This window comes from Pungitius pungitius, chromosome 5 (assembly GCF_949316345.1).
Source record: "Pungitius pungitius chromosome 5, fPunPun2.1, whole genome shotgun sequence".
NCBI lineage: Eukaryota > Metazoa > Chordata > Actinopteri > Perciformes > Gasterosteidae > Pungitius > Pungitius pungitius.
Genome location: NC_084904.1, coordinates 16,538,636 through 16,565,637, shown reverse-complemented (window position 1 = coordinate 16,565,637; position 27,002 = coordinate 16,538,636). Strand labels below are relative to the sequence as shown.

Below are 27,002 nucleotides of genomic sequence, written 5' to 3'. Positions count from 1 at the left end.
AGAACATGGGCGGCAGTCACCCAGACGAGCAGGGCTTCATTTCCTGTCCCTGCTCCGCTGCCAAAAATATGTGACATGTTGTCTTCATTAATTCCACCTCTATTTGGAGCGCTCCCTCTCACACCTCTCGCGTACCCCCGTGTACACCACTACCCCTCCGTGCATCCACATGGCAACACACACACACACCAGCAACGCTCAGGCACAGAAATACACATGCAGCCTGGTAACTGCCGACAAACACCGAGAGCCCATCTCACATAGGTGCTAATGAAAATCCTGTCATGTGTGCGTTTCCACCCTTGCATACTCCCTCTGAAAATCATTAGCCAGCCGCCGACAACATTTTTCAGGAGAGCAAACTACATAAAGATGTCACTTTAAATCGCGTACTAATTAACACTTAAAAAGACACAAATTAGATATGCGTGGCTAAAAGCAATTATAATATCCGCAAGTTTTGTGAGTCATTTGGGAAATGGAAAGAATGCCTAATTGCTGGAACCAACATCAACCCGAGACACGGCTTAAGTGATGCCTGTTAGGAAATGGTCTTATCTGCAACTGTGGCTGTGATTACAACAGCTTTCCTCAATTACATGTGCATATGTAGAATTCTTACTGTTACATCTCTGTCATAAATCTATATTTTTTTAATGGGTTTAGAAAGAGGCAATTAGGTGTCTGTGTTGAGAAGTGCCTCCAGTTTTAAAAAAAGGCAAGAAAAAAAAGAGAGTTAAGCACAGACACAGTGACCTCTTCTGGACAACAGAAGGAGGAAACGCACACAAAAACTATGGCACCATCTCTTTCTGGGATTCTATATATTGTTTTTTTATTTTTATTTTTATATTACTTAGAATGAGCTGCTATACGTCTACAGGGGCCTTAAGTACAGAAAAAATTGCGGTCATTCAATTGATGGGCCAACAGAGGAAAAACAAGCAAAACCAGACAAAGAAAAGGAGAAAAAAAACACCAAGAATCAGACAGGCATCACTTTCCAAAAAAATCACCTCTCCTGTCCAACATGTTTGTGAGAATATCACTGACTATATTTCCCTCCTTGTTCTGCTGATATTGTGTGCTATAATAATAACAGGGGGGAATTCAAAATAACACAATGGTGAGGGATGTTTCCACTTGGAAACTAATTATCAAGCTAAGCTGTGACTTCATCCTCATCAGCCTGGCCCCGCCATTAATCTTGTGCTGTCGTCCACTTCACTAAATCCTGTGTGTTACACTATCTCACATTTACTTCATCAGCTCCAGCGCGGGCTGTAATTAATGATTTCTCATGTCCTTTCCCTTCCCTTCCCCAGCTCAGCTCACCATGTGTCCTTCTGCTAATCACACTCTCCGAGAAGGAGAGGAGTGGAGGAAGAGACAAAAAAAACAAACAGGCAAGACAAGACCGTATAGGATGAGCAGCCAGCCTGTCTCCACCCTGGAAAACACACACACACACACACACACACACACACACACACACAAACATGCCATTAATACCTTCGCTGACAATGAGCTTCATTCAGATGACCATATGACAAGATGGCGACTCTGTGTGATTTGGATGGTATGTGACAGAAGACAGAGGCAGAGTGCAGAACAGACACCCGGTTTGATGAGGGAGTGTTTGCTCTGTAACACATCTCAAACCCAACAGCACCTGTTCTTTTACAGTGGTCTGTCACTTCCTGGCAGTTCTGATACCAAGATACCGTGCTAATGAGAGAGAAGGGGGGTTGTCACTCTCTTTAAAGCGCACGCACGCACACAGACACACACACACACACACACACAAGCCAACTCTATCACACCAACACATGGGCTGCACACAGATGATTATCCTCCTCCGAATGCCTGCAGGCTACAGTGTTTCATCAGAGGCGGGGAGGACATTGTAGCGCTTTTATTTGCTCCGCGTGATCTCAAACTTCATTTTGGCAACTGGATATGAAGTTGATTCGGAGACTTGGAAAGTTAAGACGTGAAGAATCGGAGCAGAAAAAGGGTCCTGGGGATCTCCAGCACTGTGCTAGGTGCTAGATTGAGCTGTTTGAGAGAAGAATTGGGGAAGTCAAGTGTTTTGGAACAGAGGACGGCGCTTTTAGGAGAGAATGGCTGCCTTGCCTGGCCATGCTTTTATTCAATCGGGGCTTAGTGGAGCCAACAGGGCCTCGCTGTCTCAGACACTTAATTACAACCCCAAGACCGTTTGCTTTGCATTCTGGGCCAGCGGCGTCAGTGGCAGCCGAGCGTTGCAGCCCCTACTCACTTCCTCCTCGATCTCTGCCAGGGATTTGATCGTAATGCCCATTAAATTGACTTGCTGCATCTGAAATCAAAAGCAGGGAGAGGAGGAGGGAGAGGAAGAAGAAGAAGAAGAAAGAAGAAAAAAAAAAAAAGCACACAAGAAACATGGCGGTTAGGCTCATGGCTAAGTAAGCATGCTTAAAATCTTTAATCCTCTCCCCTCTCAGTGTCAATACAAACGGGGCTATAGTGACAACCGCTGCCAGCTCGCCAAATGGACTGCATTGAGCCGGCCCTGCCTGACTGCACGCATTCATCACTCAGTCTGGAGGAAAGGCGAGGAATGAAGAGGAGGGCAAAGGAAAGGAGAGGAGGAAGGGCTATTGGCCACATTATTGTGAGAGAGAAAGGACCAAATATCATGACTACGAGACGTGTTACAGGAAAAGGAACTTTCACAACCACAACTCACATTATTTGTCATCAAGCAACCATTTTGCATTCGGTCCCTGATTTCTCAAAAAGGAGTTTTTACCTCTTTGGGGTTTTCACAAAACTTCTCGGAGATCGCAAAGGGCACATCGTCCAGAGCTGTAAAAAAGTAAGAAAAACCAACAAGTTTAAGCTGGACAAATAATTACATGAATATATATTAAACCCGATCCCTGTTCTTGGGCACTTCCACAAGACAAAGCGTGGGTTTATAAAACAACAAAGCCATCAACCTCCCCTCCCTCCGTCTATGCCGAGGGGAAGAAAGGCTTCGCATATTGGAGCACCTCCACTCTCTCCTGCAGCCCAGCCCTTTCTCAACCCTCTTCCAGTTTAATTACTCTTGATTATTCCCGATTCCGTCTTGTCGGGGGTGATGTTCACCTCGGAAAACAAAGATGCGCTCACGCGACGAGGCACAGAAAAGCGGAAAGAAGAGAAACAAAACACTTCGCCAGATATCCCATTTGCATGAAAATAAGCGACACTGTTGAGCAGGGCGAAAAAGTGGATTGAAATGAGGACTTGCCAAGAGCGTGGTGGTATAATTAGCATTTGACCAAACAAACGAGCTTCAACAGAGCTATAATTAAGCAGGCCTGTAATTAAGTGTATGCCCTTTATCATAATGATCGTGGTTAAAATGGTGTGATGGCTGCCAGTTGATTATTAATGGTGTAACCCCGTACAGCATGCATCCTGCACTGGAATCAAGGTGTCACGACTGTCAGGCTAGAGAGCAGCTCTTTGTTTATAAAATACATTAGGCCCCAAATTAACACAGGGTGACAAGGGACACAAAGCCTCTCGTTTGCAGACTGAAGGGGAAAGTGCAGCTGCTCGGCTTCATTAAAAAAAAAAAAAACTCCAAAATCTGGAGACACAAAACTTGCCGCCGTTATAAATATCAAGGGGCCGAGCTTCCAACCGGTGTCCTTTTACCCACAGTCCATCAGGGCCCTGGCACAGGAAGAGGAACTCATAAATGTGAGTCGGAGCTGTTCATGAGTCATCATTTTGGAGCTGAACCTCCTTTCAGCCTTTCCTGTTCACGGCAATATTACAAAGTATGAACTTCTAAAATATGCCTCACTTCGACACTTATGTGACCGGCTTTCCTTTCTTGGTTATTGTACAAGTCCACGGTTTGGCACTCTGCACACATGTGAAGTAGAATGTGATCTTTGTAATCACAGCGTGACCTTCACACTTATGACCACGGGGAAGCCCATTTACTTTCCTGGCTTTCATATCTCACAGTTAAAATGTGGTAACAACAAGAGTCCACGGCTCCGCGGGGCTGCACACGGGTGCTGCTGTACTTTCTTTAAGCTAAATGATACTGACAATAACAACAACAGCAATGCTAAAAGTAAAGATGAAACATGCTTAGAAGTTTGCCATGTCACTGCGACAAATAAATAGAACAATTGCAATTGTTCACCTGATGATGGCGCTTAGTTAATACCATTCATCCTGCAGGGGGGCATTAATGTCTGCAACACATTCAATTGGATTCCTTTGATGTCCTTACAAATTGATGTGAATATCCAATCAGGGTCAAAAGAGGTGGACCGATCTGCCGTCCCTACGGCTTTGCCACTGGCGTGGCTCAAAAAGTGCAAAGAGTGAAAGGATTACCCCGCCTTTTCCACTCGCCCGGGGGGGGCCCTTCCATTCCCCAGTCTTTACACCCACCCTGCGGGGCCTGTGGACATGTGGCCATTTGAAGCAACAAATAAACCGAGGCGATTGGGTAAGTGCAATGACTTGTTCAAGCTCATAAAAACAAGTGAACAAACATGCTCTAGTGTGTCGCTGGGAGCACCAGCGCCAGGCAGAGGCAGGCGGGCGAGGGAGAATGCATTTGAATCAATAGCCAGCAACGGGAAGCCGAGATTGTAGCGGCTGATGGATCTGCGTGGTGCAGACGGATGAATGCAGAGCTGAAGGCCACAGAGTTTTTTTTTTTTTTATTGCTCAAGGATTACATTTAAAACCAGATCTCACTTTGTATTCCAGCGCCATCTATACCAGAGAGGCTATCTTCCATCCAGATAAATGGAGACGCGTGCGAGATGCCTTGGTGGTAAGAAATGGATACCATGGAGAAACCCAAAGGTGCAAAGGGCAAAAATAATGTAAATCCAATCTCCTGACCAGGAATTCCACTATGAAGCATGCTGTAGCTGCTCAAATGGCCAGGCTACACTCCATTAACTCATGATTGTATTGCAGTGTGGGGAATCGGGCCGAGTTGTTTGGCTTTTGGAGTATGTGAGTGCAGTCAATATGAAAACATCTGGCAGGAAATTTGGTACGATGGCGATCGTGATGATGATGATGATGGTGGCGGCGGCGGTGAGCGTAGAGGTGGCGTTAAGTAAGGAGGACCCTGTGGCTTGAGTGATTGCAGTGTAAAGAACGGAGTCAGCACAGGCCCCGTGTGGATCATTGCCTTATTAATGACTCCGTCAGGTGCGATGAGCAATGGCTGCATTGTCATCTGCAGCCCCTGGGCACAGATGAATGGCTGTTTCAGGGCGGGAAGGGCTCCCTCGTACGCTGGGCTGAGCACTAATCCCTCACTCCTCCATTGTTGGATGCACTGTCACCCAGGACTTCAGAAGGCGCCGTACATTGCACTTCCATGGCTCCAACAGACATGGCCGAGCGCACTGGCGAACATGCACACACACACACACACACCACACCAGAGTTGCGCTGAGACACTGACGGATGTAAAAATATGCGTGGGTGATGGAGCATACCCCGTATTAACTGAACCACAACTCGAAGAGTAGCACTTTAGGAATGTTGATGAACTTTTATTTAACGCTTCACTAATTCGGCAGAATTGCATTGATCTCCATCTGGCACGATTACCTGGGGTGAATCTGTCTCACACCTGCATTTAGCGAGAGAGTCACAGTCAGGGCAAAAGTCTGCAAGCGCAAATCATTATCCAATGCAACTCCTCGATTTCTATTGTTTGGTACCATAAAATAAGAGACATAATAAGTATAGCCGCTCAAAATAACACGTCGGAGCTTTATCCAGATTCTGCTGTAACACCCAAAACAATTGGATGTTGCCTTTTCTGTGTGTGTGTGTGTGTGTAGCCAGGCTAGACATCGCAATGCCATCCCTGTCGGCGCAAGTCTCAATTGGAGGCGGATTTCCTTATGCAGACCATGGAAATGCTATTCTAGACCCCGCTCTCTGTCACCTCTGCAGATAATGGTGAGTAGAGAGCTGTAGGAGGACCCCCCCTATGCCCACTCACAGCCCTTAGCCCCTCTCTGACATGAAAAATAGTGCCCAGGCCTGACAGCATCTCGGAGACATATTGTAGTTTATTTTGTCGCCCGGGCATGCCATCTGTGCCATTCCAATAGAGGGTGTGTGTTCAGGCTGCTGCTGCTGCAAGAGGGCGCGAGGCTCCGGGTCCCTCGTAGCTCTGCAGCCACGGCAGGTCATTAGTCAAATTGCCTAATGAGAGAGAATACAAATGGCCCCCTACCCTGACAGGAGGAATTTTGGAGGTGTCAGAGCTCCTGACCCGTGCTATGAGAACAGATGATAGTGAGTTGCTATTTTCAGATTCTTTTAATGACTATGGATCTATGAAACCCATTCTTTTTCTTTTATCTTTTTTCAAGCCCTCTAGACAGACGAGTGAAAGAAAATTTCAACGTGTTCAAATTCTCACTTGTATTCAATGTAAATGTATTGAAATGTTAACATTTTAAAATGTGTGAAACATCGATAGTTAAAAAGAAAGTACTGAAATGATGTTGAGAGTTTGTTTTATTTGTTGGGCTGCTTCAGGTTTAAAGAGTGAAACTATGGAGGGAAAATAGCTAGACTTATATAAAATGTTGTAAATACCCCAAGTAAAAAAGAATGATTGTAGAAAATTGCCTTTAAAGTTTGTACAGTTTTATTTACATGACAAATGTAAAAATAAAATACTTAAAAAACAAAAGAATGAAAAAATAAAAGACTCAAAGCTATCTGCGGTCGCATTTTTCCAACATTGAAATTCAGCAGATTTATTTTTTGTTACCCGAGGGATGCAACATGGCGAGCTTATATAGAATGACCCACTTACTTTTCCATCTGTGACAAGCGGTCCTTGAGATCTGGTAGTGGGGAGGCAGCCAGGAGGCAGCCGCTCCATCAGTCTTCCCAGAAAGTGGGCAGAGCCAGCAACACCTATGGTGAGTTGGCCACGGACCCCGCTGCATAACGCAGAACGCTATAAGGAGGCGTGTGCATCTGTGACAATGTGCCCACTGTACATGTAAGGCAAAGTGATAAAAGCCTTGAAGTGGTCTGGTGTCATTACAAGGCCCGCATTAACCGTTTCTGAAAGCAGTCGATCTCGCTGGCTGGCTATTGTAAAGCTCACATGAAATTAAATGGACAATCAGACTTTAATCGGCGGCACGGTGTCTTTTAAGACATTGCCATGGCACTGGAAGTGATCCCCAGCTGTGGCTCCCGGTAAGTGTGCAGCAGAATGTGTGCATAAATGGGGTACGCCTCTCTGGACAAGTGTAAAAGCTGGCAGAGGGCTGACGGTAAATTGCAAGTGCCGGATGGGACACAGCAGAAGGCACAATTACACAAATCCCCCTCTTAATTAGCGGTTCTGTGGGCAAACTAACCCGCAATGATGCGAGGGATGTGGCGAGCCCCAGAAAATCCTAACAAGAAACACTCACCAGCGCCGGAGAACGGGTCCCACGGCCCCCGGTTCCCCTCCAGTGGCGACTGACTTGTGATGCGTTGCGATCGGTGCAGCTGCGGGAGTCGATCCCCGCTTCGCCCTCGAGCCCGAGCTGCTTGCCCTCTGGACTGCGGCGCCGGGCCCTGCGTGGTTATGGTGGCTTTATTAAGTTCTTGGTGCTCACAGTACCGGGCAATGTAAAGTGGCATCTCACACGGTGAGTAATGAACTGTGCCAGGGTGGAAGCAGGAGGGATGACAGCCAGAGAGGCCTCCTTGGCAGCCACTAACCTGGGCATCCACTAATTTATCATCCCCTACAACCAATCCACCAATGCTGCGCTGCCATTTGTCATTAATTATGCTAATAAGGACGCCATTACTCTCCGGACAAAACAGGCGACAGATTAGTGTGATGCATTTACGGTTTGATACATGTGCTTTTTTCGTATTAGTTTCACTGTGTGTAGATTAGTGGGCCCCCCCGATGAAAGACTTTTTACATCGCAAATAAAAACACAATCATTTACTTTTTATGAAGTGACAAAGGAACTGTTCCACAATTATGAGAATGTCCTTGGACCTCACCACAAACGCGGCTCCGTCTACGCGCAAATACGCCGATGTGTGTGAACTTTTTCTTTGCGGCGAACCAGTCCGATCAGACCTACTTAACAGAGCTTCTGGGAGCCCCAGATGCCCTTTTACAAAACGACTTCATTCCCAGAATCTCATTGTGCTTTCTAAATCACACCACAGTATGTATTAGAAGATCATTAATTACAAACTTAACAAGTCCGCAGAGCCATTAAAAGATCTTTAAGGCATATTTGACCATAAATCTCCTTAAACTATATTTAATGACTAGATTTTTGTGAAATATTTTTTATCAAGTTCTAATTAGATGTGTGATAACAAAGTCTGCTGTACACGGGGCAAACGAGGGAGCCGTGACAGGCCCATCCATTGAGGCTGTCCACGTCTGGACACTGGAACTAATGGAGCACTGCTACTATCTCAGGGATGGATAGAAGGCAATGAGGGATGAGACTCCAGAGTCCAGTCCGGCCTGCAGATGCGCCGGCCATTTAAAGTCTCTTATTTGACTGCGATAAAAGGTCCTGAAACCCTGAGGGCTTCAAAGCTCCGGTGAAAAATTCTATTACCATTCCTTCAGGGTTGATCCCCAAATAGTTGATGGCACCATCACTCTGGGATCGATCATGTTTCCAAAAATGACCTCGATAGCCCAATCAGATTTTTCATTCAGCGGCATAAACGCTGACGGGATTAAAGAGTGTTTAACCTGCTCAGATCCCAAAATGCTTTTTGAATTGTGTATAAAGTTTTGGGCTCTGGTCATACCTGAAATATTTTTCCAGGTTTGAAAATATTCTAAAAAATACACAAAATTCCAAAACTAGAAGTTAACAATTTAACTTATTCCTAGATTGCAATAAAACAGTTATTAATTTTTCCCTTGGCATTGATTCCGTTTTTGTTTGTCAAAATGTTACATTTTAAATCTTAAATTGAAATACTGCAATTTACAAGCCATCAGATATCAAGAAGAAATTCATTAGTTGCTACGAGTAGTATACAGTTTGAGAATGTGCGCATCAGTCTACATTAGGTGTAAATTGTATTACCCCCCCCTCCATCCCCCTCACCCCCACTCTACTTTGCCTTTTGCTGACCAGGGGAATTAAGAAGCAAAACGAGGCTTTTAAGAGCGTTCCTTTCATGTCTTGATGTAAGCTTTGGCATTACTTCAGACATCAAGATCGGTTTCATAGAAATCCCATTCCATCTACAGTAAAAGCTGGGCAGTAAATCTGCCGATACTCCCCCATAACACTTCCATAAATGATTCATTCAGCTCGGTTTAGCTGATGCAAAACAGAATGTTGGTGACTTGTGGATGGAGCCCGAGCTGCGAGTGGATGACCAGCCCCGCTGCTTAGTCATTTCATCAATCTCTCAAAGAGAAAGGCGCACACCATAATAACTTTTGTGTCGCTACCCAAGACATCGTGTTTTTTAATCCCTCAGCCTAAAGAATTGTGTTATTCCAAAATGTAACCCCGGCGGTGCAGAAGCAGTTGAGATCTATCGCGGTTTGCGATAAGAGCCTCCCCCTGCACGGCCTCGCCTGGAACTACACACGGAGATAAGATGGAACTTTTGTTTGAAACCTGATGAGAACCCTCTTAATGAAAGCGCGGCGCCAGAAATAATCTTTTTTCTCCATGTTAGTCAATCAAGAAATGGTGTAGCTGGGGGAGAAAGAGGAGAAATAAAGTAATTTTGCATAATCAGTGAGCACCATCTGGAACAATTAACCAAATTCCACAGAACTCAGAGGATCAGTCATATTGGCTTATTAAAGATCCAGAATTATACAAGTAATAAATCCTTGGAAAAACGAAGCGCACCCCTGCCTGTCACGACTATTTTAACTTCAAATACAGTGGAATTCTTGATAAGGCTGAAAAGAGGAGATTAATATATGCAAATTATGTGGGGCATTTAAAAGCCCCCCAACAACTGTCCCGTTTTTTTTTTCTGTCTCTTATTACAGGGCTTTATGTTTTATTCATACACCAACTCACCTGTCATTTCATAAGCTATAATATTATGAGGGTATTATTAAACAGCATAAAGTGGAGCTTTAATTGGAAAGCTCTATTGCATTTTCCAATTATTTGCAGCAAATTAAAAGCAGATGCACGTAGTTTAATAAGAATTCCGATATTGTTTCCTGAAAATCAAAAATCACTGTCATCCTGCCAAGATATTTTGCAAACCCAAGTTAATTTCGAGCCTCCTATTTTTTCCTCCTCCTCCTCTGAAGGATGAACTGTCTGCTGTCTGTTAATTGAAGTTCCTCTAATGGATAGGGAAATAATTGCTCTCCATATTACGTTAGATCAGGGCCAATGTCAGGATTTATTTTTGATCAATGCCATAGATATGTAAATGTATTATTTTTTATCACGTTTACCTTGTGATCAGGTGGACGCCTGCTGAATGCTGTACGTTGTCCCGGAGCTAATGATGAGAGACTGGAACGCAACACGTCACGCAGGTTTATTTTAGGGCTTCATACTTTCACATTCGTTTTTTATCAAACATATGCTTTTTAGACACATTTCATGAATGTGTGTTTAATTACCTTTAAACTATCCTGCTTTTCTGTCAGAGCATGAATAACAGACCTAATTGGCGGAGGGACTTGGCGTGGATCAAAGCAGCGTGGTGAAGAAAGCAAAAGGGTGGAGCCGCTACGAAAACCTGATAACTTTTCAAATGAGCTTGAACTGTCAAGTGAAAAAAAAGAAGGGCGGCAAAATAAATGAATTAGTTTTTAATATTCTGGTAATAAATGTCAAAGCTCCTGCGCATCACATTTGTACATGACGTGACTTCAGATGACAGATTTAGCAGACGTGTTACCTCTCCTCCACTCAACTCGCTCTCTTTTTTTTTTCTGTTGGGGTTTTTGTTTTGTTGGGAAGTGACGGAGGGTTTAATCAAGAAAGCAGGCAATTCATCAATCCTAAAGAAGGCGCCTGTACAACCCTGACAGAGCGCACATGGTTTTAGACCAACTCGAACCTGGCCAGCTGTCAGCCCCCCCTAACCCCCCCACCCCCCCCCCCACACACACACACACACACACACACACACAGAGAGAGGCCGCTAACAATTAACACAAATAGGCTGTCGGCTACGACCTCACACTTGGTCCGCAGGCTATCCCGGTGTTAATGAAGGCGGGTTGCGTTCTCTCACACGCACAGTGTGACGCTGTAACGCCTGACGAGCACACGGCCTCAAGAAAAAAAAAAAAAAAAAACATAAAGCCAAGAACCAAGAATCTCGGGCCAACTCCACTATCATTTGTTCCTTGAAACCGTGCGGGGGACACGTGGAGGTAGAGGGAAGAGGGAGCGCGCACAGCTGCAAAGGAGAGTTTTTTTTCCTGGAGATAAAGGATGAGTGCTGGCAACGCACTGTACAGTATGTGCATGTTCTTCGCTGTCACTCAAAGCCCGTCCCAGCGGAGGGATCGCACACCCGATGCCACAGAGCACTCAGCTGTGTGTAAATGTCTGCTCCTTCAGGGCCACACTTGTCTTGACTAACTTATATCATGGCAGTCATAGCAACGGAATCATGTCTTTTATTTCTTGTCATTCAAAATGCTTTTATTGGGGGGTATGTCAACATAACACATTTTAAAGTAAACAAAAAATTCAGACACTTCTAATTGTGTTTTTTTAATTTTCATTTAAACAGCATGTGTTTTGTTTTAAAAAGGCAGGCTGTGCTACGCCATGGCCTGGGCGTGCCTCGATGTGAGCAGCAGGAGGAATCCTCACCACATGGTGTCTCTCTCCAGCTGGATAAAAACCCGTGTGCCTGCTTCACCTCGTGTGGATCACACGCTCTCTGAGGCTCCGGCGCCTCGGAGGCTATCGCAGCTAAGCTCTGCTTCCTCACGAATTAGCCTCCCTTCTGCTCTAGTCCTGCAGCGTTTGTCCCACTGCTGCGTTTTCTCTCCTCGGCGGCGAGGACGGGAAGCCGTCCGGCGCAACGCGCGGGCGCAGGCGCGGGAGTACGGCATGTGACGGATCGTCTCTGACAGCTGCTAAACGTTCTCGAGTGTAATGCCGAGCTCCTCTGGGAAGTCACGTTCGCTCGGATGAGCAAAGCTCTGTACAGTATCCATCGCCGAGGAGATCTAGGCTCAGGAGCGTTTGTAGATCAAGGTAACGCCTTTATGTGCACGTGGAGCGCAAGCACCAGTATTAGACCTCTTCTCCAAATAGTTGGGAGCTGACTGCAAAGCCTTCCAGCCAGACAATAAAAGTAAGCCGTTTTACGACCTAATGCATCTTGGGCATGCTATTAAATCCCTTTAATTGTCTTAAGTGAAGCCGTAAATAATAAGCAATTGCATACATTTCAAATGTAACATTTACCTGTCATGGTGTAGTGGCCACCGCTCTGGGGCTCGTGGTCCGGCCTAGTCGTGGTCCTCCAGCTGGGAGAAAGAAAGCAACAATGTCATAAAAATACACTAACTAAATAAAAACTGAGGATTTTCCTTTTCAAATGCAAAGGCCCATTTCTCGGGAATTCAAATATAACGCCTGGAATGTGTTGAGCATGAAGGGACACTCACTCCTTACACAAAAGGCGTTTTAATCCTCATCACAAAAGCAAGCAGATGAATCTAAGAGGTGAAATATGGTCAAAGTTAAACTGTGCGTCAGCTGCCCAGCGGCTTGAACAGACCTTTTACCGGGGGATTCGGGGAGGATCCTGTAAATTCTGGAGGAACTGAAAGATTCCATTATTCAAGGGAAGCCTTGTTTTTTTTTTTTTTTTTTTTTTTTTTACCGTTTCATGGCCTTGTATTATAGAAAACAGCACAGAATGCACTTTGTGGGCAGTTGAAAGTTAACAAACCATATAAGATTGAAATCCTCATCAATCAAGCTATCATGAATTACACCCTGTGACTCACCCCTACGGATCGATAAATCCACCGCAACCAGGGGAGAAAAAAAATTTATTCACAGCTCGGAGAGAGCCGCATAACATGACACGCTCCGAAGGTAAAATGAGCGCCGAGGATTGTGTTATAAAACAAATGATCTCGTAATGATGATGCAAAGTGGACGGCGCTATCTTTATGGAGGGACTCACTTTGACTGGTGGACGTGGCGTCTGAAGGGTTCGTAGTTAAAGACAAATAGAACGAGGTAGAGCCGAGGAATGAAACCGTGATCATCTATGGACAGACAAGGAGACTTTGGGAGCGAGCCGGTGTGAAGTTGCGTTCTGTATTTGGCCTGTTTATGGCAAACATAATTCTTGTGTGGGGATGTAAAATCACAAACCCTGAAATTTAAGACTGAAGGCAGATCTGCGTATGAGAGATGCACCTGAGTTGTGGCTTTCAAAGCCTTATCTCGCCGGATGTGACAAATAAATGCAATCATTTCTATCAAAAGCAATAAAACAGGACTCGTGACAGGCCGTGGTATTTATGAGCTCAAGTCTGCAACTCTTTATTTGCAATGAAGGGGTCGACTTTTCTTCTCCTCATCTACATCCGCACCTGGCCATGTTAAATCCAGGCCAATGGCGCATTTTTAAAAGGTTGGCATCAATCTTGCGGGAACGATTGCCATATTCGAGGCAGACTTCTTTTACCTTTCAAAAGGTTGATTCCACTGGTGGGGAAGAAAAGGTACACATCTGTCAAAGCACAGACACATCCGATGGACGGGGACTGTGTGTGTGTGTTTCTTTTTACGCCGTCTGTGATGTTGAACTAGTATTGCGACGCAACAAAGAAAGTGAAACTATTACGCCCGGCTATTTATCCATATATCTGAAAAAAAAATAAGTGGTACTTAAAACCCCGAAGACTCTGCGTGAAACGTGCTGCTCATGAAATGCTTTCCTGAATGCAACCTCCAGGGTTGCTTTCCCCATCTGTTTGGAACACAAAACTGTCTCAATCCAAATTGGTGATTTCTAAATACAATTTTAGGTACATTGGAGAGGGTAACATATGGCAAATCAATTAGACAACTAATTCTTAAAACAAAAACACGGCAAATGCATTCGCTGATCAACAGCAATGTCGGCCACTGGAGTTTTGACAACAATTAATCCTCATTTCAGGCGAAGAGAGCCATATTGACACATATTCCTAATTTGAATATTCAATTATAGTGTAGCTCCTCATCAAATTACAGTAAAACTGGGAACACGGCCTGAAAGATTCACGTAATTAAACGCAGATCAAGAGTCTTGTGTTCCCACGAAATCTGCCGGGGTTAAAATCACATCAGTGCGGCGAAGCAAAGCCACGGCGCCGAGGATCGCTTGACAAACTGGAATTACGCCTCGACAGATTGCGCTTTGTCTGGTGTCCTCCCAACTCGTTCCACGTGGAGTGAGCAAAAGAGTCGTCTGCGATGACAACGAAGAGAGACGAGTGGTAGTCAGCGGAGAGGTGAGCAATATCACCGAGGAGCCGGAGCTCTTGTTTTGACACGCATTCCAGCCTTTTTCCCCGGTGACAACATCTCCACACCTTCCCCCGACGTGCCGACGGAGCTGCTTTGTGGGAGCGGCTTTCTCACCCATCATTATCCCCCTTTAAGCTCCGTGTCAGGTGTTGAAAAAGGAGGATCTCTCCAAATTTGGTTGCAAAACCACTGAACAGCCGGCGCTCAGACGATCTCAGCCGATCACTCGATCGCTCCTGACACCTCTCCCTTGATCTGCGGTACTTTTTTTTGCCAACTTTTTCTGAAGTAATGAGCGCGATTGTGCCGCGGACGATTGTTTCCCCCCCCCCCGACGCTTCAGGAGGGAGATCTGTCAGGCGACGCGCCGACAGTCACGGCTGTGCGAGTGGTGTGCAGCGGGAAGTCGTGGTTAACCAGCGAGCAATGAAGGCTGATACAATACTCCTGCAGAGTGTCACAGGTAGAAGACGGTGCTACCTGAAACGTATTGATATGCATGCCAGCGGTGACACTGACGGCTCTCGGCTTGGGGCGTTAAAGAAGAATCTAACTACGGTACGCAATGAAAGAGAAAAAGAAAAAAAAAAGACACTTGGCCCTGACATTTTTATCGCGGTACAGCTTGATTTAAAAAGTGTCTGTGTGTACAGTGGCCTACTATTCTAAGAGAAACGTCAAAAACCTTGATTCTGAGTGAAGTGGAAGAAATTGCAATATCGGGACGAGGCTAATTTATGCCGGCAGTCACTGTAGAGGTCAGATATCAGCCTCAGCAATGACACTTTTATCAGGAGAACAAATGGCAGCGTTGGCCAGGAGAATGGAAGGGAGGGGAGGGGGGGGGGGGGGTGTACTTTACTGGACACATTAAAAGGGCTGACCGGATGGCTGAGGTTTTCCTACATTACAAAGTCAGGGAGCGGCTGATACGGTCGCTCGTGACAGACAACAAGCCAAAGTGGTTGACATCGAGCTGCAGCTATGAATCAGAACGCGGCGCTTCGGACGAACTCTATAAAGAGACGTTAAACACACGCGGTTCAAGTGCGCTTTCAACAGCCGGTTGCGTAACGGGGGTGTGCCCCAACGGCTTCAGTGGCTCAATATGGTGCGACAGCCTGAGCCAATAACCTTTAACCGATACAACTCGCCTATACTGTCGAAATGGCCATTCCTTTGTTCCCTCTCAGAAGGTTCGTGAAGGATCCGCCAAGACATGATGGAACATGTTCAATTGATTTGACATGAACAAAAATGTTTCAATCATGTACGATTTCATTTCATAGCTGCAAATCAATTAGTTGACTGAAAGAAAATTAAAATGAAATTTTGATGATTTTAAGATCCCAAAGGATCCTTTATTTGTATTCGATGATCGTTAATTAAAGTTTGGGAATATTGAATAGATAAGTTGATGATGACCCTTTATTGAAGTTGAAACAAAAAAATGCTTTCGGGGAGGGGGGGCCGGGGGGGGGGGGGGGGCGCAGACCAGGAACACAAACGCCCCAAAAACATTCAGACTACTACAGACTACAACCGCATTGAATGAACCAAACAGAGACAGAAGACACACGTGGTTTAAATACACTGTGAATGTGCCGGTGATTGAACACAGGTGGAAACAATCAGGAACACGGAAGACAATCACAGGGGATGCCGCAACAGGGCAGGAAGTGAAGCTAACCCAGGTGCAACGAGGCAGGAAACTACAAAATAAAACAGGAAACAAACCCACGCTGTGATAGGGTTTTTTTTCACATTCCATTCAATTAGGTTTTTACTAAAATCATCTATATTGGCAGTATAGTTGTACTGACAGTAGTGGTTTTGGTGCTGACTCAAACTCACTATTACGCGTAATCTAATTCAACAACAAAAAATAGTTTTTGAAAACAGAAATATCTAAAAACAATTCAAACCCCTCAAAAAAAAAAAAAAATCCCCTTAGCCTAAATGAAATCGCGGGGTGAATCCCATAACGATGCGACGCCCTGCAGTCACTGCGGCTCCGCGGTGCGGGAAAAAACACAAGCTCTGATTTTGCAGTGTACGATTGTAGACAACTGCAACACGCTCCCGCTGCCTGAGGCAACTCAACATTTGAGAGGGATCACTGCAGCTTTCAAAATTATAAGGGTCATTAAAAATTTACACATTATTGACTGTATTTAAAAACATCTTTTCCACTGACTTTAAAGAGCACTTAAATTTAAGAGGTGCTATTCTCCAAAGGCCATAAAGTTGTTATAGATAGCCTGAAGGAAGCACGGAAGACGGGATTTTCTCCTACTGAAGATGAATAAAGCATAGAGGGGTGATACTACACAGACGGCTGCACTGTACTCACATAAGCCCGTTTATAAATCGCTATCGAAATCTGTGACATTAAAGAAACTGAAGAAGGATGTCTGTATGTTCTGTTGGCCAAAGTGCATGTAACTACACAGAGAGGATGCCAAACACATGGTCAAAGATCGCCCACGGTCCCATCCTTGTGTGTTATTGCTTCTTGGAAGGAAATACTCTCAAAAGAAGACTCTCTGACTGTGAAATGAATTTGAATGTTGATATAAAAACAGCAGCCTGTGATCTCAGCAGGTATCAGGAGGGGGGAGTGAGTCGCTTCGAGGTGCAATTTATTCCAACCTTCGAGCCTCCCCAACTTAAAAGTGGGCTTCAAAAGGCCGGAGGGAGTACCGGTAAGCGCCACTAAGGCGCACGCGCGGGGGCCTGAGAGCCCACCGCAGCTTTAACACAGCAAAAGATCGGCCACCATCCATTTGGACCTCGGGCCGGTTTGGACTGGCCGCGTGAACACGCCTGCTGGCTTCCACCGCTCTGCCCCCAGAATGGCTTTTCCTCAGCCCAGCTCAGGATGGCAGAGCGAAGCCCTACAAGCTGGCAAACCGACCAGCGGCCCCGTGCCAAGGCTTCCCTCCTGCCGAACCGAGTCTCGCCTGTTTGTTTACAATTTGCTGTGGAAATCCCCCGTCCTTCAGCGCGATGAATAATTGAGCTGTTCGATCTGGACACGGTACAAAGGGGCTGCTCCGGAGGCCCGAAGGCCGAGGAAGCCCGAGCAGCACGCCGCGCTGCACACCTCGGAGCCTTTCCTCCCTTCCTCTGCAGCTGTCGCTCCGCTCTCTCCGGGGCTGCGTCGTCGTCTCCTCCTCCTCCTCCTCCTCCTCTTCCTCCGCGCCGTGCGAGGCGCCTGTCACTGCAGTCAGAGGTGCGAGCCCGCAAATCGAAGCAGCTTAGCCCTCGTTGCACTCGTGTTCCCGTTCAGAGGGATCCTGTCTCGTTAGCATGTCTCTCCCGTTCACCCTCGCTACCTCGGCGTCCGGCCACGACCTTTACTGCCTGAAAGTGATAAAAATGTTGGGCTCCTCCTTCGCCGTAGAGGTGGTACAGAGCGCAACCCACAACTCAAGAGTTTGAAATAAAAAAGGGAGCTTGGAGGAAAGGTAAAGTCCAAGAGGCGCTGTTGGATGAAGTGGCGTGATGTTACCTTGCGGTGTTGTCTGGAGCGTCCCGTTTAGCCTCACTGGACGTTTCCTGAGATGCCCGATGCTGAGAAACCTCTCCCATCCGGTACCATATCCCCACACTGTTCATCTCACTGTGTCGAGACGACAAGGAGCGCATTCATTGGTTTTTAACAGCTACTAATTAGTAAATGCATCAAATGTAGTGATTGATAGAAGAAACAAAACATTATTAATAAATGTATTTACGGTGCCGAGCAGCTCACCCTATGCAGGTGTAGTCAACAAGATTGTATTTGGACTTTGCAACAATCCGGATGTCATACACGGCCGTCACAGCAGCCGCACGAGGGCTGATTTTCACGCACAGTCTCCTCTTCCTAGTGGCAGTTTCCTCTGATGAGTCAGGTACACATGAGGGTGTCAGACAGGAAGAATCCAGTTCTGTCATCTCTGAGTATTAATCTTAAAAAGACATCTATAGACATTTTTAACCTCTAGCCTAATGCCCATGCCCATGCCCATAATCTTATGCTTTGTTATCTAGTCATTATCAATCATAGAATCAGTCAATGAAAGCATTTGCTGTGCTCAAATGGTAATAACTGGACATTGGAAAGCCACAATATCCACATGCGTTATTATAGTTTTGTAAAATGTGAGCGGGTAAAATGACGGAAGCAAGACTATCCTCGATCAGCTTTAGTGCACAGCAGAGATTTAAGGGGGATATTCAGAAACGCATACATAATGTCCCATGGATACATAAAACATGGATCCACATAAAGTAATAAAACATTAAATTACACCGTAGCCAAACAAAACGTAATCTCCTTTCTCCATTCTGGCAAAAAAAAAAAAATCATTGCCATGCTTCTCTATATTGCATCTGTGCCTCTCTCATTTATTTCCCCTGCAACACTGGAAAGTGCAGTGTAAATGCAATGATAATAAAAATAATAAACAAGCTGTCCTCCCTCCCCACACCAAAATATTATTACATTTCCAAGGCATGGATAGTGAAGGGGAAATACATAGCACTCAAAAAGCACTAAAGCATTGGGGAATGCATTTCATTAATATTAGATAACCCCCATCCACTCGTCCTCTCCCCAAATAAATACATAAATAAATAAGCCCCTCATAAAGTAAAGCACAGCTCCAGCTGAGATAAACAATGACTCATGATTCTCTTCTCTTGTACCTCCTGGGCAAAATGTTTATTTTATTCCAACAGTCTGCCATAAATTAAGCTAACCTGCACCCATAAAACATTCACTATCTCAAGCAAAGCTGCCCCCGAGGACCTCTGCAAAAGCTGGTCGGAGAGTGAAAAAAAAACAACAACAACAACAAGAGGGCGGGAGGGACTGCTGGTCACCACCGACTGTTTACTTACTTGTGTCCAATGTTTCGTCCACAGGTGTGAAGCCCTCTGGCAATGCGTCCTTAGTGTCAAGCAGCTTCACGTCCACAACAACGTCAGCCCCCTAACAGACAGAGGGCATTTTAAGTCCTTTGTACAAAATTCAACTTTTTAAAGGGACACCGAGCAAGAAAAAGAAAAGGTTAGTCTTTTTTTTTTTTTTTTTTTTGCCGGGCTCGGTAGAGAAATTGTAGAGATAATAGTCAATGATTTACTAAAAGCCCGGGAAGCCTCTAAAGGGAAGGGTTGACAAAATAGCTGAAGTAATTACTCTCTAATAGCTTTTTTTTTTTTGTTGCAAAAAGGGAACGCATCTGTGAACTTGTAATCATTCTGAACCTCTTGGCGTGATGGGAGACAGGCAGTCTAATCCACGGAATGGGACTGGTTTAAAACAATCAGGGACGGTGTGGTTGACATTTTCAAGCATGACTCTTCCTTGCATCCTATTACATTTTCATTTTTTGCCATAATAAATTGCAATAATACACAGCGGCAGTAGAGAGTGTGGCGAGCCAGGCGTGACTTGATGCGTCCGAAAAGCCTGGATTTCACTGCTACTGCCGCCCGAGTCATTACCGTCAGACATTTTTTATTCATATATTTTTTTTATACTGACTTATGGAGGAATATGGATGAATGTTATTACTATGCATGGAACATTTTTCTTGTGTTTTCCACTTTTTTCTGGAAAGATGTTGCCTGAAAAAAAGGGTCTTTCCACCTCCAGCCCAGAGTATGATGAATCACAAAATATTTACTTCCACCCACATAATTCAGTGGCTAATTTTACAGAATCTGTTTTTGTCATTGACAATTACAGTGGGAGCCCCTTTGAGTGGCAGACAAAATAGCCTTTGTTGATGGCACTGTCATGTTCCATTTCTGTCAAAGTCCTTAAAACAGTGTGGACACACATTTAAGATAAAATACAGGAGCTTGGGGAGAGCTATTTGTTTGCTATTTACTAAACTGAGGACCAGATTGAGCTCAGGCACGAGGCAGCCGCTGCCAAGTAGTCTGCCTTTTAGAGGACACACTGACGAAAAAATCCTAAAATTGATCCGATACGTTTTTGTTTTTTTTCCCCATCTACCTGCGAGCAATGGAAACAAATTAGAAAGCATCCCATAGTCAACTTCATGGGCTAATGAAGGTGTATTCATGGCCACGCAGTGGGTGACAGGCTTGCATCAACCATCAGCTGAGATGATCCCAAAAACCACCTGAACAGAATTATGAGGAAGATTAACGGATCACTTCAGCCACTGAAGCTGCCCAATTAGGGAGATCTTTTTCTAGCACAACCATGCTAAAAGTGTTTTTTGTGGGGTAATTTCCTGACATGAAAAGGACTATTTTTACATTAAATATGTAATTCGGCTTTCAAGAATCACTGATTGCAAACCCCATTCTCTACAGGGACACTGTCAAATGAATAAATTGGAATAGCTAAAATACAGCTCATTGTTATTTCATGAATAAATAATAAATAATATCCTCAGGAGGACACACACCATGAAAAATCTCTCACTGAGGTATTATTCATCTGGAATATGCAGGCAAATCCATTATATGTAAAAGTTCAAAACTGCACTGCCAATGCTTTTTAAAATGGGCCTTTCACTGATCAAAGGGCATTAAGATATTCTGGCAGCAGAGAACAGAGCTCATAACTGCTGGCGAACTGAACCATGCAGCGGACCAGGTGTTGGCGTCGAATGCAAAAGGAAAAGGAGAAGTTTATGTTCACACTTACAGTTTTTTTGGCGAAACAGAGGTAGCGTTTGACCTTGGATTTGAATAAGCCGTCCTTCCACAGGTCGGCGTCAAAGCCATCTGTTGTTTGTGCAACCTACGTGAAAAAAAAAACATGCAGAAGGTGGGATAAAGTTAATGTATGTATGCCATGAGCGTGTTGGTTCGCCTCTTGCCTTGCATACTAGCCTTAATTAACGCTTGCCTACACTAGCGCTCCATCTCATTAGTGCTCTGCGTGGGTAAAGGAGTCTTAGCCTCCAAAAAAGGTGGCTAAAAATATCATCCCTCAGGAGCAGGCTGATTATGGGTGCCTTGAAAAGGATCTGCTCTAATAAGGAAACCAAACTTCAATGTGCTTTGGTGAAAGAGCTGGGTTTATATTTGGGGTAAATGTAGAGGGTATCTTTTTTTTTTTTTTAACTACCGTGGAAGCCTTTGAGCAACTCCACACGCACCTTTAATAGTGTCATCTCAAGTCCCTCTTTGTATTTTCTCCATCTTTTATTGAGACAATAAACCTCTAAGAAGAAATTACTTTGGATTTAAAGCTGCTTCAAGTGTTCTAAATAAGACTAAATCCCCAAATCTACGCAGCACGTCCTTGTACAAAAGTCTTATTCAAAGCTGCCAATGATCAGTGAGGCAAGTAAAACAATAAATAATAGATTGCATCATATTGACAACAAAGGCATCGCAAGGCTTGCTCAAGGTCCAACACCACATAGCTATGTAAATGTAGGTATGCGAGGCAGAATGAATGAGGAAAAGCAGGACGCATCACAGAGGCTCCTCCGTCGTTCCGGTAAATACGCTGCGTCTGAAGCGTCATGTTCCACTGGCTATCATGTGAGAATCACCTAAAGAACTGCCAGGGTTGTTTTCTAAAGAGATCCTTTACAAAGAAGAGTCAATCTAATGAGGTTCATTCAAATGAAGAAGTCATAGATCTCTGCACCCACCCACACACATTACCCCCCTTGACAAAAATGATGAATGACCTCGGTGACTGGGGAGGAGGGGGGGGGGGGGGCTGCATGAAAAACCTCCAGTGACTAGCCGGGATGAGAGCGGGGACCAGAGCGGGGAACAGAGACAGATAGCGGGATGAGAGGAAGAGAAAAGAGCAGGAGACGAGGGGTTGGAGAGGGATTGTGGGGCGTCTCCGACGGCGACGGCAGCAGCAGCATAAAAAAAAGTCCCAGAAGGAGCCGATACATCACCGGCCTCCCTCTTCCTTACAAGACAACCCGTCTTGGCCACTTTTTCCAGGTCAGTAGCCAGCGCATCCTGTCAGCGTAAACAAAGGGCTCGCTTTGTGAAACCCAAAGTCAAGTTGAGGAGTAACGAGGGCACGCTCCTCCTCGGAGGCACCTCAGGCATCATCCTGCCACAGCTGCCGGCAGCGAGGAGGCGACGCAGCGCGAATGCAAAGAAGCGCCACTTGGCGAGCCGCGGCAGAGAAGGCTGCGATGGCTCTTCTCTCTTTACTCTACTTTCAAGTCGGGCACCGGGTGTCTCCGTCGTTACAAAGGCTTCAAGGAGGAATTTTTTTTTTTTTTTGGTCACACGTCTGATAAGAAACATCATGACTCTGATGTTGAAATATGGCTGGATCTTGTGATATAAGACACAATGACAGATTCCACTGCCACTTCCTCAAATCCGAAGCTTACAGTGATCTAAAAGCCCGCCTATGAAACAAGTCTTTCGGGGGTGTTTAAATAGTCCTGTGAAGGATCTCTGGAGACAGACACCGCAGGCACGTTTCTATGAAGCACAGCTGTGGATAAAAAGATATGAAAGGCACACAATCCAAAACCTCTGGGGAGTGAAACCAGGTGGAGAAGACGTGTGAGAGGTGCAGGGAGCCAAACAAGTCCTTGAATGAAAGACTGTTTTAGATCTTCCCTCTCAACTGGAAATAGATGAACTGTTTATATATTAAAATAAGTGCAGCTGCAGATACTTTGAAAAGTCATTTGACTTTTGGTAACAGTTTGGGGAATGTGTTTTCAATGATACGACTCTCAAGTCATTAGGCATAGAGCTAACGTTAGCTTAGCTTAGCTAAAGACAGGAAGCAAACAGAAACCGTTAATGAGGCTGCCGTGATATCTATAGACATCTTTAACTTCAAATTAAGATACGGAATCTGGGTTTGTCCCATATTTTCCGAGTTGTCTTCAATGCAGCATCCCATGCAAATAATCCCACCCGAATTCTCTGAAAATCCTTTTCAAGACAAAGAAAATGACAAGAAAACTCAGTTCATTTCTTTACCTTTCAAAGTACTGACGCTCACTCAGAACCGGACAGGCGGACGTGAGGTCAGGGTGGGCATCCTCGCTGATCATAAGACTGGGCTTCTTCAAACATACACTTTTTAAGCCCTTAGCTACCAATGCGCGATGTGCGCCAGTCTCCTCGTGGCGTTTGATGTCGGGTGGCTGTTTGATCTGGGCCCGCGTTCGCTCGCGTTGGAACAACCTGCCCGAGTTCAGAGATGCGAGCGCATCGTCTCAGAGAGCAGAAGAGTTAATCTGCCCTTTCATCCCCCGTATAAAAAGAATGGTAAGTATGGTAAGTGTTAAGGAGGATTTTCTAAAAGCAGTCTGGTGCGAATAACACAAAATGAATACAGCGTTATATCCTGAGACTTCCCCTTCCCCGAGCTGCTATTTGTTTGTTCGTACTTTGAGTCTGCAGATGAAAGACCACGGAGCAAAATTCAAAATATGCTTTGAAGATGGTGCAAATGCATTTGAAATAGTGCTTCAGAGTCTTTGTTTAATGGAGGTCAATTTGTGCACAAGCGGACATTATAACTTTGCACTAGTCTAATTCATAATCCAAATCGTGATCTAAATGACTTATTTAGTCCAAACCATGAGGTGAAACAGGGTGACAAAGATATCCTGTAACATCCTCTCTACTATACATCACATTAAGTCCAAACTATTTCTAAAGTTGAACCACTGAGTTTCTATCACCGGTGTCAGTGAGTACTTTAAACCCTACAGAAACGGCCCAGTAAGTGCACATCAGCGGAAATGTACGGGCGCACTGCAGCAGCCGAGGAGGAAGTCAGACGGGGCCAACGTAGTTTCCCTGCCACTGGCTTCGTTTGGATGCCAACCCACCATCATCTGCTTGGGATTAGAAAAAGCCGGGGTGTGTAGGGTGGAGCAGGAAGAGAAAAAAAAAAAAACAGGAAGAGGGAGGGTTCGGGGGAGTGAGGGGAAAGCAAGAAGAAGGAGTCTGAAAAGGAAGCGAGAGAGAGGAAGAAAGACGTGCCCTTGAGCCAGTTTGGTGCTTTGTTTAACTTACTCGCTATCTTCTCTTTTAAAACCTCTTTCACAACAATGAAAGGATCATACAAACCAACCGGTTGTACGCGGCATCCTTAAAAATTCCCATCTTTGTTAAAGTTGTGTTTGGCTTAGGGAAACCATGGGCTAAATTTAAACAATTCTCTGTGGGCATCAACCAAACATCATTAAATCTGTGCCTCTGGTGTGTTACACTAGTGGCAACCAGAAACAATGTCAGGAAGGGAATCTCCCTAATCATCAAAGTGGATTTGATGAATAAGTCATCGAACAGCTCTAAAAAAAGAACCATTGGAAGGCTGCCAATATCCTGGCTGTAAGTTATGCTACACGGGCAGTTACAACAATTACACGTTCCACCAACACGGGGGAGCAGATCCAATGAGGGATTATATTTCCGATCAGACGTTTGATCAGGGACAATTTGGACCTGCGATAGCAATAATGATTAAATATAATTATGCTTATAATAATTTTTTGTGTTTTTTCATTTGATCAAACTATGTGTTCTGAGACAGTTCATAGTGAATACTCACAACATAGTAGCCATCAGGGGCCTTGTTGAGTGAAGTGATGACTCCAACTGCAGAGATGGGGTCTGCGGGCAGCTGGCTGCTCACTTCCTCCATGTCGAAGCTGCGTTAAAAAAACAGTAGAGCCTCGTCAATATTTTTTCTATTTCATCTGAAATAAATTCTAATGATGATCCAAAGTTCTATTATCTGTAAAAATGATTCTAGAAACATCACAAAGTTTAATGCATATCACTGTACAATTGTACACAAGGTACAAAAAGGTACAACGGTTAAGAGAAGGGATGCATTTAAACAAACAATAATTTCTCCCTTCGGGATCATTAAATGGAGAATGGACAATGTTTTTCTTGGCTAAAATGACCCTGTTATTGACTTCTTGATGAGGCTTATTAGGATCTGGAAGAAAAAGTGCCTCCCTAATCCAGGACGAAATGACACGTGAGACCAATGACAAAAACCACAATTGGACACTACCCAATGACTTCACCAAATCACAAATTAGGGGAGTGATCACATATTTTCAAGGAAGTTCCAATCAATTGCTATCTCTTCTTGTCCAAGGGAATTTTTCCCTAATGGGTATGCAAGGCTTTTTACGGGGTAAGTGGCTTTGCAATGGTTCCCTTACGCAATTTTATTAGATTAACTTTAAAGCATTCTTGTACTAACTGACAAAGTTGCTGCATTCAATCTTGATGTTTACGAAATCTATTGCAATTAAGCTGATCCAATTAGGGGATTCGCTCCAGAAACAGCTGTCTCTTTAACAAATGTTTGATAGCCGTACTTATTCAAATGAAACAGGATAGCAAATTAGCTAATAGAATGACGGATCTCTATGTAACATTAATTTGTTCAAAACAAGCTTCGTTTTCCAGCCCGGCATCAAGGCTTGGAGGCTTTTATTCTAAACTAGAAATCCACTAAAACTTTTCTCCTGCTCCAAAGTAAAACTGTGTTTTCCTGCACGTGTCTGTAATATTTAGTTGACAGTGGCTTCATGATGACTATACTAAACGGGCATAACGCCTACTAGAACATTATGAATTGTTTGGCCTTTGCTATAATGGGGACCGTGAGGTTTGTTTAGTCTCACTAATGTGAAGGTAATTCGATATTACGAGATATCAACCTGAGAACAATGCTTTTATTTGTGAGCAGCAGCAAATCTCCTCCGTGTTAAAACGATGGAATAAGATGGTGAACATTAACTTGTAATCTTGTATTGGATCTTGACGTCGTCACAATATGTAGCCGGCTCACATTTAATAAGACATACTGAAATGAATAACATAGTACGTTTGCTGTGATCGTTATAATTACATTCATTTTTATTTATTCTGTCAATCATGGACTAACCAACGATGGAGTCACCATTCAATCGGATAAGAGACACACATAAAGGGGCCACATTTAGTTACTATTATGCATTTATTAACACGCTGTTTAACATCGGATTCATTGTCAAACAAGAACGCTGTTTGTGTGCAGATTTACATATTTCTAACTCACGTTAAAATTCTATCTGTATTGCAATATTAAGTCCCTTGTGTGTTGCTTAACTAACGTTACTCACAATGGTGTATTTAATAATCGGCTATGATCAAAATAATGTCCCAGATAAGTTATTTGTTCTTTGTTTACCTGGTCGCGTGGCCGTCTCTTTCTGAGCGCAACTTTGGACTTTGACCAGGGCGGACCTGACGGAGGTCAATATTTCCGGGTTGCCACAAATAATTAACTAAAAACTAAAAGGTGGAAAGTCCTGGTGACTTTTTTTCTTGGAAATAAGTTACATATAATTACATCTTTTTACTTTATTTACTTCAGTGGATATCCATCCACAATATATATATATATATATATGTACTGTATATATACACTATAAATAATAATGTTTTTTTTTTTTTTTCATTTTT

General features: G+C 44.3%; 1 protein-coding gene across 1 annotated transcript in view; it reads right to left on the bottom strand.

The window, feature by feature from the left end:
• Positions 1–26,767, bottom strand: part of mvb12bb (multivesicular body subunit 12Bb) — a 29,214-nt gene extending 2,447 nt beyond the window's left edge. The window contains exons 1-9 of the mRNA XM_062562434.1: positions 26,728–26,767; positions 25,084–25,183; positions 21,217–21,312; positions 19,431–19,521; positions 18,298–18,427; positions 18,055–18,165; positions 12,474–12,535; positions 2,795–2,850; positions 2,282–2,341 (exon numbers count right to left, since the gene is read on the bottom strand). Coding sequence (XP_062418418.1) covers positions 2,282–2,341; positions 2,795–2,850; positions 12,474–12,535; positions 18,055–18,165; positions 18,298–18,427; positions 19,431–19,521; positions 21,217–21,312; positions 25,084–25,176 — 699 coding nt within the window. The 5' untranslated portion in view covers positions 25,177–25,183; positions 26,728–26,767. The remainder of the gene's footprint in view (positions 1–2,281; positions 2,342–2,794; positions 2,851–12,473; positions 12,536–18,054; positions 18,166–18,297; positions 18,428–19,430; positions 19,522–21,216; positions 21,313–25,083; positions 25,184–26,727) is intronic.
• Between the last annotated feature and the right edge of the window lie 235 nt (positions 26,768–27,002).